The sequence below is a fragment of the Penicillium alfredii genome (genome assembly GCF_028826965.1).
Source record: "Penicillium alfredii strain IBT 34128 chromosome Unknown utg000012l_segment0_segment0, whole genome shotgun sequence".
In the NCBI taxonomy this organism is placed as follows: Eukaryota; Fungi; Ascomycota; class Eurotiomycetes; order Eurotiales; family Aspergillaceae; genus Penicillium; species Penicillium alfredii.
The window spans coordinates 1780405-1789980 of NW_026622709.1; the positions used below are offsets into that span (position 1 = coordinate 1780405).

At 54.5% G+C, this 9576-nt stretch overlaps 4 protein-coding genes across 4 annotated transcripts; 3 read left to right on the top strand and 1 right to left on the bottom strand.

The window, feature by feature from the left end:
* Positions 1 to 1060: 1060 nt before the first annotated feature.
* Positions 1061 to 3182, top strand: NUU61_010216 (putative C6 transcription factor; the record flags this gene model as incomplete). Its single annotated transcript, XM_056660741.1, has 2 exons — positions 1061 to 2336; positions 2398 to 3182. 2 exons carry the CDS (start codon positions 1061 to 1063, stop codon positions 3180 to 3182), a joined length of 2061 nt encoding a protein of 686 aa, XP_056507239.1.
* Positions 3183 to 3345: 163 nt separating this feature from the next.
* On the top strand, positions 3346 to 4737 carry NUU61_010217 (putative guanine deaminase; the record flags this gene model as incomplete). Its single annotated transcript, XM_056660742.1, has 1 exon — positions 3346 to 4737. One exon carries the CDS (start codon positions 3346 to 3348, stop codon positions 4735 to 4737), a length of 1392 nt encoding a protein of 463 aa, XP_056507240.1.
* A 286-nt stretch (positions 4738 to 5023) lies between these two features.
* optF (uncharacterized protein) lies at positions 5024 to 7667 on the bottom strand (the record flags this gene model as incomplete). The annotated part of the gene is made up of 4 exons (XM_056660743.1): positions 5024 to 5223; positions 5297 to 5566; positions 5627 to 7412; positions 7641 to 7667. 4 exons carry the CDS (start codon positions 7665 to 7667, stop codon positions 5024 to 5026), a joined length of 2283 nt encoding a protein of 760 aa, XP_056507241.1.
* A 351-nt stretch (positions 7668 to 8018) lies between these two features.
* NUU61_010219 (FAD-dependent oxidoreductase) lies at positions 8019 to 9227 on the top strand (the record flags this gene model as incomplete). Its single annotated transcript, XM_056660744.1, has 3 exons — positions 8019 to 8393; positions 8465 to 8862; positions 8927 to 9227. The coding sequence occupies 3 exons, from the start codon at positions 8019 to 8021 to the stop codon at positions 9225 to 9227; spliced, it is 1074 nt and encodes a 357-aa protein (XP_056507242.1).
* Between the last annotated feature and the right edge of the window lie 349 nt (positions 9228 to 9576).

Genomic DNA, 9576 nt, shown 5'->3' on the forward strand with positions numbered 1-9576 from the left:
TCGTGGGAAGGTGGAAATTCTACCAGCACTCTCCCACCGCCTTTCAGACCGACTCCAGCGAGATGGATATAAAGAGGCTCCTTGCTTCTTCTTTCCACAATCGACCTCCAAGCTTCTCTCAGTTCCCCTGTCAGCTCTGTCAGCCATGGCATCACCCCGATTCCTCAGCCTCGAGAAATCCGTGTTGACTGGAAAGGGTGGATGTGATGCTACACAACTAACCCCACTTTAGTGTCTCGCGATGAGAGATTCAACGGAATCCTTTTATAGCCCACGAAAGAGGCGGTGGAGGTTACAATTAAGATCCAATGTATCCGTTTCGACTCATTCATCCAATCTTACATTTCCTGGACGACTCACCTTGTTTAGCTTCATTGCAATCGTGTGGCTTCACATCTACCTTTCCCAGTCAGTACAGATTCATGTGTAAGAGCCAGATAAATCGATAAATTACTGCTAGTTCCTTTACATGAGTTTAATGCTCTCGATTGCAATCAAAATATACTAACATATTCACTGATTGACTAATTACCAGGACAACCTTGGAAGGTTCTTGATACAGCCGAGAAGTCCATGGGGTAGGACGGTGGTTAAGAGAATGATGAAAGAGATTCTAAGATCGGCTTCCACATATAGTGCTTATTGTTAGGACTGCCCTTGAACCTTGCTAGTTCGACGGTCGAAGGTCGAGGGTTTGTATGAAGGTGTAGAAATATGTAGATCGGACAAGCTGCCCCTCAGAGTATCTCTTACTTCCATGCATGCCTTTGCAATTCGCCTCCTGGATCTCTCCGGATAACTGATCGAATATCCTCGGTGTTTTGTCGTTAAAAAAGAAAAATAAGCCTTTCATCTCGAACAGCTCTGGATATAAATATCTGGAGTGAAGAATTGCTCCACAGCCGATCGGCACTTCGGTTCCGTCTCCACTCACGCTCGCCGTTTCCTCGAGTCTCTCGGTCTCTCCCATGCCATGCGCAAGTGGCGCCTCTCTTTCCCTCGATCACGCTCTTCCCCCGGTGGCTGAGATGGGCTGCAGTTCGACCAGCTCCGTGTCATGATGAGCGCCTCGGGCAACAAGGATTTCCGCGACCAGTTGGGCAAATTCCGTCTCGATTCGGGCCCTTCACTGCCGACGTCCTGGCACCCCCCGTCGCAATCCGAGCCCAGCAGTGATGCCCACTTGGCCCGGACCAAGCGCGTGTCGACAGCCTGTGACTTTTGTCGCAAGCGCAAGAAGAAATGCGACTTTCGCTACCCCAACTGCTCCGCCTGTACCCGCGCCGGTGTCCGCTGCACGATCCCCCCACCCGGCCCGCAGGTCGCCAGTGCCTCTGTGCCCCGAGATCAGCTGGAGAATCTTCAGAAACGCGTGCAATGGCTGGAGGAGGTGGTACAACGCAAATCGGGCATTGCGGTGGCGGATCTCCCAACGGGGGCCCCGGTTGACGGCGAGAGCGATCCCGACTGGTGGTACCAGGTGCCCGCAATGATCGCCACTGGGGGTGGTCGCCCATCGGCAACCTCAATGTCCAGTCCGGCTGGTAGTGGGGGCTCCTCTGCTACTGCCGGGCCGACAGGATCGGAGGCCTCGACTGCAGTCGGCACGGAGCTACCCAACGTCGGGGAGATCTTTCGCGACCAACTAGAACATCGCCGTCCGTCCGTCGCACGCCCCAAATCTGCCCCACGGGTGCTGCGGCTGTCGTCGCTGGAGGAGGCGGAACGAGTAGCGGGTCAATACTTTGACAGCATGGGCTACCAATACCCATTCATGTCCCGCCTCGAATTCATGGGCCATCTGCGACATGTTTACACGGGCGGTGTCCCGTCACCTGAAGTGCATAATGCCTACCACATTATCCTGGCTATCTCGCTGTTGATCGGGTCGGCCGATGCCACCCAAGCAGCTGAGTTTTACCATGCAAGCCAGGAGACTTTGCCGCTGGCACTGCAGAACGAAGATCTACCCGCTGTGCGCGCCTTGCTAGGGCTTGCTCTCTATACGTTGTTTGCGACAGCGGGGCCCAGCGTCTGGCATGTACTGGGTGCGACCATGCGGCTCGCGACTAGTCTCGGTCTCCACAAGGCGCGGTCGTCTTCGAACCTGGCAGAGGAGGAAATGGCAAAGCGGGCTTTTTGGAGTCTCTACAACCTCGATCGCCTCATCGCGAGCACCCTGGGCCGACCACTGGGGATTGCCGATGAAGACATCAGTGTGGATCTTCCACGGGAACTGAATGATGACGGGTTAGAGGCACCGGGGTCGAGCGCAATGACAATCCCCTTGCAAGTGGTGCGTCTTCGGCGGATCTTTTCTCGCATCTATCGATACTGTACAGTCCGCCTTCTCCCCTTAGACCTGTTCTCGCTTTCCATACTCACTCCCGTCTCTAGTATACAGCAGCCTGCCCCGCCCAACACCACAAGAAGCCGCCGCCATGCTCAGTCACTTCCGCCGAGAGGTGGATGACTGGCGGATGGCGGCCCCAGTGTATCCCTCAGCCCTCCTATACTCCACTTCGTACTATGACTACCTCTACTATACTACCCTCCTCTTGATGTACCGTCCCAGCCCGCGCAACCCGACCCCTGATGTAACCAGCATCGTCAGTTGCGGTGACTCTAGCATCCAAGTGATTCGGTCCTACTGGGATAGCTACTCGGTGGGCAAGCTCAAATGGATCTGGTTGACGTTGAGCCAAGTTTATTTTGCAGGCATCACCATCCTTTGGTGTCTGGAGCAAAACGCGCGCTCACTGCGGGAATCGCAGCCCGCTCCCTGGCACCCCGACGAGCAGATGATGCGACGCGGGATCCAAGCGGTCGTCGTACTACTCGAGGAGTTCGGTAAGCGACGACCCGGGGTCGACCGTCTGGCTGAGACGTTCCGTCATCAGAGCACGATAATTTTCAGCCAGATGGCGTATCAGCAGCAGCAATTAGAGGCGCAACAACAGCGACAGCAACAGCCACCACCACAGCCTCCTCTGGTCCCTCTCCAGTCTGTATCGCTGGCGGCGCCACCTCCCCCTCCCGTTCCACTTGCACCTATTCTCGACGATGTTTTGCTTGAGGATGGCAGCGGGGCCGTTCCAATGATTGACCCACAGATGGCGGAGCAGCTCTTCTACTCGTACAATTGGTTCCAAGAGGAAATGGCTTCATATTATACCCTTTGAGATGTTATTTCCGTGTTTTCTGGCAGACTCGGGGCGCAGGGTTGTTTGGTCGATGTATTTGATCGGCGATAAGATAGCCCCGGGGAAACATCTGGGGGAGAGGCGGGGCTATCGGCCATCTCCCTCCCCTTCTCCCTTCCTCCTTCTCCACACCTTGGAAACCATGGAGACTCTCAACAAAACCTCTGCCCCCGCGTCAGGGCTGCCTCTCGCCTTCCATGGCACCGTCATCCACGCCCGCAGTCCAAACGATTTGGAGATCCTGGAGAACTGTTTTGTGTTGGTGGACAAGGACGGCAAGATCCAGGCTCTACAAGCGGATGTGGAGGCATCCCAGATCAACGGCATTGTCTCCAATCAGGGCTACGCCCCGGACGTCTTCCCGGTCAAGCATCTATGCCGCGGCCAATTCCTGTGTCCAGGCTTCGTCGACACGCACAACCACGCCCCCCAGTGGGCACAGCGCGGCGTCGGCCGCGGCCAGACCTTACTGGACTGGTTGAACCAGGTCACTTTTGCACATGAGGCCAAGTTTGCCGCTCCCGACTACGCCCGGCGTATGTATGCATCCTGCGTGGCGGGCTTCCTGCAGCAGGGTATCACTACTGCCGCCTACTATGGTTCGCACCATGGCGAAGCTACCCGCATCCTGGCCGATATCTGCCTTGACAAAGGTCAGCGCGCCCTTGTAGGCAAGTGCAATATGAACCGCAACGCACCGGTCTGGTACCGGGATGCGTCCGTATCTGATTCGCTCCGCGAAACCCGCGAGCTGATCCGACACGTCCGCAATATTGATCCTCAAACTCGACTGCTCACGCCCATCCTGACTCCGCGTTTTGCAATCTCTTGCGACTCCGACCTCCTAGCAGGACTTGGCGCCATCGCCACCGAGCATCCAGACCTGCCTATTCAAACACACTTTGATGAGGCGGAGCAGGAAATCCAATTCACAAAACAGCTCTTCCCGGAATTCCATACGGAGGTGGATCTCTATCAGCGATTTGGACTTCTCAACCATCGCTCCATCCTCGCCCACTGTATTTTCTTGCAGGAAGATGAAATGCGCCGCATCCAGGAGCTTCATTGTGGTGTCGCCCATTGCCCGATTGCGAACACCACCATGCGTGAGTTTATGGTTGCGCCCGTGCGAGAATACCTGCGGCGAGGGATTAAAGTCGGCCTTGGTACTGACAGTGGGGGAGGCTATTCCTCGTCGATGCTGGAGGTGATGAAACAGGCCTTCGTCGTGTCGAATGCTCAGCAGATGCTCACCCAGGGCCGGGATGCACCTCTGTCACTGCAGGAAGGATTCTTTCTGGCCACCCTGGGTGGCGCGCAGGTGTGTGGACTGGACGAGAAGATCGGGAATTTCGCTATTGGCAAGGAGTTCGATGCGCTGGAGATCCACACCATGGATCTGGAGCATGCGGGGGTCATGACTCCCGTGGAAGACGAGGACTCGCTCGCCGTGATTTTCGAGAAGTTCCTCATGACGGGCGATGATCGCAACATTGCCAAGGTGTATGTCCGCGGACGGTCGGTCAAAGTATGACGGCTAGTGTTTTATGAATGCATGTTTTATAGATTTCAAGATATCAAGTACAATTACATCGATGTAACTCCGTGGGTATCTCACCAAACCCAACCCCCAGCCCAAGACACCCAGGTATGTGTAAAATAGAATATACACAGCAAGCACCAAAAAGAATTCGCAGCACCAATAAGCCGGAACAAAGAGTTAGATGGTACATGTGATGATACAAGGGATTCAAACCGTGTCGAGATAGCAAACATGGTGCGCAGCGGCATATGTTCATGTTTATGGGGCAATGAAAGCATTACACCCATGCCCCCTTGGAGGGCCCAAAGTAGCCTCGCTCTGGAATATCCTTGTAGGGTGTGCCTTTCCCATCGGCGGTGGTAGTGTAGACGGTGTTTCCCCACCAACTCAGCGAGCCGGCCGGAAGGGTGATACAAAAGAAGATGATGACCGTGGACACCGCAACACCACAGTCCAGCGCGGCAGACAAGATATAGTCTAAAGACAGTCAGTAAAGGTGGCTGGGGGCGTAGGAGCCATAGGGGGGATATAGGGGGGTGGGGGAACGCACTATATTTGGACCACCATGCTGGCTTGCGGCGACGGACCACACCGTTGAAGATAACGTTGACCACCCACCACGAGGAGAAGTTCACCCCAGTAGCCGGAGGAACCAGACTCATGGCGCCAAAGGCTACCGGCCATGAGAGATAGTTCACGAGTTTCCACCGACGGCCCAGGAAATAAGTGATGACGACAACCACGGGACCCACGAGAAAGAACCAGAGCAGGTTTCCATAGATCTCCCCGGGCGAAAACAATCGACCTGGACCAACAGCACCTGGAAATGATGTGAGCCAAAGGCTGCCATAGAATCATAACAAGAAACAGAAGAACCTACCCCAGATTAGCGATGAAGAGTAGGTGACCCGGCCATGAGGACAAGTGAAATTCCCTTCTGCATTAGACGTGCAGACACCGCCGATGCGGGTGATCATAAACACCGTGACGCCACACTGGACGATCGCACCCACTAGCGTAGCGAGTCCTTGTGCCAAAAACAACATTCGTGGCGCAATGTGCAGGTAATGGGCCAATTTCATGTCAGCAACAAACTCCAGTCCTTGTTGGATGGCAACATAGCCGTAGAATTTAAACGCCATGTTTGCCACGGGCTGGCCCAGAAAAGCATATCCCCCGATAAACTCGGTGATCAGATTTAGCTGATTACTGCTGATGTTGGTCACGGCTTTGATGATGCCCACGGGAATAATGTAGACCATGGGCAGCAGAAAAGCGACCAGCACACCCCACGCCGGCAGCCCCGTATGCCAGACCTCGTTCGTCACAATACTCAACACGAACATGAGGACGGTGATGGCAACGAACCACCACCATGGAACGGTGGAATACACGGACATGAGCCGAGCATGGATGTCGGGCTTGTTGGTGCCTTTCCACTGGCGCCACAAGTCCTTGCCGTGGTACAACCCCACGTGGAAAAATATCCCAGTCAAGTTTGCAAAGGCGACACCAAACGTGACTGCATAGCCAGCCGGAAGAAACATAGGCGAGTAGTCCCGGTAGGCGCCCTGGTCGACTGTGCCACCGGAATTCATAATACGGCTGGTGTCATATGTCTTCCCAGTGTTGTCAAAGGTATTAGAATTCAGAAGGGGCAGGTACGCCGAGTACCAAGTGTTGGTGTAGTAAAGAATGGGACAGATAAGCCAAAAGAAGAGCGCAAATGACCCCATGACGTTCATCCCGGCCCAAAAGGGGACCAGCAGTGGGCTCTGGTTGGCATAGACCACCTGTGCCCAGTCAAAGGTCAAGACGGACATGCCCAACCCGGTAGTCTGTCCAAACAACTGATTGACCACCACATTCGACGGCACGATCCAGCAGATAAAGGTGAAGGTACTGAGACCGGTGAAAAGGTATCCCGGTGCGAAGTACCAGATACTGCCGCCCACAAACACCACGAGGAAGAAGCGGAGACGGGTGATGCGCCAGCCGTCGGCGATGGCATTGACTCGAGAGTGGAGAGTGGTCAAGAGCGCAGCATTTGACAGCACCTGCGGCCAAATCATCGAGGCCGGACCGACCAGCCAGCGCGCGGTCATGCCGGCCAGTCCAAACCCAAACAGTTGGGTGGTGATGCACAACAGGACTTCAAACCCACCGTCCGACGGCATGTGGTAGAATTTGACGACAGCCTCGATGACTTGGGTGGCAGCGGCGGACCCGAACGAGACGTTGGCCATGATGGTGATCAGTCCATGCTCTTTGATATTGAAGTGCCGGTCGGGGTTGAGTACGCCGACAGGCATCCACTTTGCCCATGCGCAGCCCACGGGGAATGCCAGCAGTTGTGCCACGAGCGCGCTGATGGTCACACTCGGTTGTCGCAAGCTAAAGAACTGGTTCAATCCACTGCCGACCTGTTGACTGCCCGTTAGCCAGGAATCACGGTCAACGAGCGCATCGAGCCGTACAATGGTGAATACTAGACCGATGACCCACATGCGCACGGTATTCACCGGCAGAGTTCGGTCATTGACAGGCTGGACGACCGCCCGCACTTCGGGGAACGGGGAGTCATCCGCCTCGTAGGGTAAAGTGGCGTAGGCATCCCGGTCGCAGAGCACGGAAATATCATCGCTGGGATAGTCGGACGGAGAATCCTGACGGGTGGAGCAATCCAAGTCAATGATTGACAGGTCATTATTTTAGGGGATATAAAAAAAAAAAAAAAAAAAAGAAAGAACGAAAGAAAAAGAAAAAGGGCTCGTGCAGCCCCAGAGAAGCGGCTCGCACCGACGCAAGGAATATCATGCATCATGCAGGTCTTCGATGGCAGTGGAGTAAGACGGAAGAGAGGAAGAGAAGAGAGAGGACAAGATCCAACGCACCTGGAAGGAGTCCCGAGACTTCTCCATTATCCCCGTTCAATGGAATCCGAAACAGAAAGGCGATTCTACATCATTTGAAATTGTCGGATGAGCCCGCTCGCCAAGAGGATCGTCGAGGATGAGAAGGTGAAGGGGAGAAGGAGATGCGAGAGACGATGTTCTGCCTCAACGGTCGGGTTAACCCGCTGGTGAGAGCGGGTCGAACCGCCCGTTTCATCATGAAAACCGATGGAATTTCTCGACTTGATCCATTTTCACCGGATATATAAAAGGGATCTCTCAATCAGTGTGATGCTGTTCCTCCGAAGACAAGTGGGTGGTTCTCTTGTCTTTCTCTTATTCCCTAGTTGATATCCTTTGTCTATCCTCTTGGCCACCATGGGTGAAATTGATCGAGATCGCCTTCAAGTACCATTTTCTCAACGGCCGATTATGATTCTGGGCGCAGGAATCATCGGATGTGCCACAGCCCGGCAGTTGCTCCTCAACGGCTTCCCGGTGGCGCTGGTGGCCGAATATCTACCGGGAGACCAAGATATTGAATATGCATCGGCCTGGGCGGGTGCTGCGTGGCATGCTGCAGGCGGCATCACTTCGGACCAGCAATATCTTCAAGCCGTCACCCACCGCATCTTGCTCAAGATGGCCCAAGACGGTCCCGAGTCTGGCGTGAGCATCGTGGATGCGCGGGAATATCTGGAACAGGAACCAACTCCAAACTCAGCGATTTGGGGGAAGACGGTAGTATCCAAGGTAAGAGAGGCATCAAGGGCTTTCTTTGCCCAGCAGACCAACTGCATCCAAGGACTCACCTGGGGCGATAGTTTCGCGAGATGAGCTCTGGGGAATATCCGTCGAACTTCCACTGTGCCTGGGCGTATGAGACGCTGGTCACCGATCCCACGCGACATATGCCATATTTGAGAAAACAAATCACCTCGCTTGGCGGGCAGTTTATTCGCCGTCGTGTCGGGTCGCTTCAGGAACTATACGATATGTTCCCGGACTCGCGCGTCTTCATCAACGCCAGTGGATGGGGCAGCAAAGACCTAGCAGACGTGCAAGACGACCGCTGCTTTCCTGAGCGAGGACAAAATGTGTTTCTTCAAACCGAGCAATGCCACACCATGTACTTCCGCAACGGCACCGAGTACACCTATGTGATTCCTCGGCCACTATCCAAGGGGGTGGTCCTGGGAGGCGTGAAACAGCAAGATAACCTGTGAATAGTCCTTGTGCCCCTCGCTGAGCGATGTCTCGCTAACCATCCATGACTGCACTTCCAGATCTCCCGAGGTGGACATGGATATTGCCTGCGACGAGATTGCTCGCGCCCATCGACTGGCGCCGGAGATTGTCCCTGCACAACCTGCCGAAGACACCGTGAGTCACATCATTGGAATCCGACCCTCCCGCAAGGGTGGTTTTCGGCTGGACTCCCAGCGGATCGGAAACCGCTCGGTGTTATCAGCATACGGGTTCGGCGGCGGAGGATATGCGTTTTCCTACGGGGTTGCGGACGCGCTGGTCACGATGGTCGCGCAGGCAGAGCGCGAGAATGTCATTGATGGTGGAAGGTCGCGTTGATCGTGGCTTCCCCGGCAGACGTCTGTACTTGCCGAAATAGGAAATGTTGATGCATCTCAGTCCATTGCACTTTCCTGGAGAAAGGGTGCATCATGGTACCAATGAGATACGGGAAAATTACCTTCCTTTCTATATAATTGTCTATGCCCTGGACATACCAGGAAAAGTACCTGCAAAGTACCCCGTCAGTACTAAATAATAAGAAGTCATACTGCTTCTCCTACACTTCGTGGATCAGTGGGATGACCTGCTATTTCTACCGGAGATACCATTGAATCTTGGAATTAATGTCAACATCGAAGACAGAGAATATCCACGTCTCCAGGGGGAAAAAGGCCAGGGATTAGTT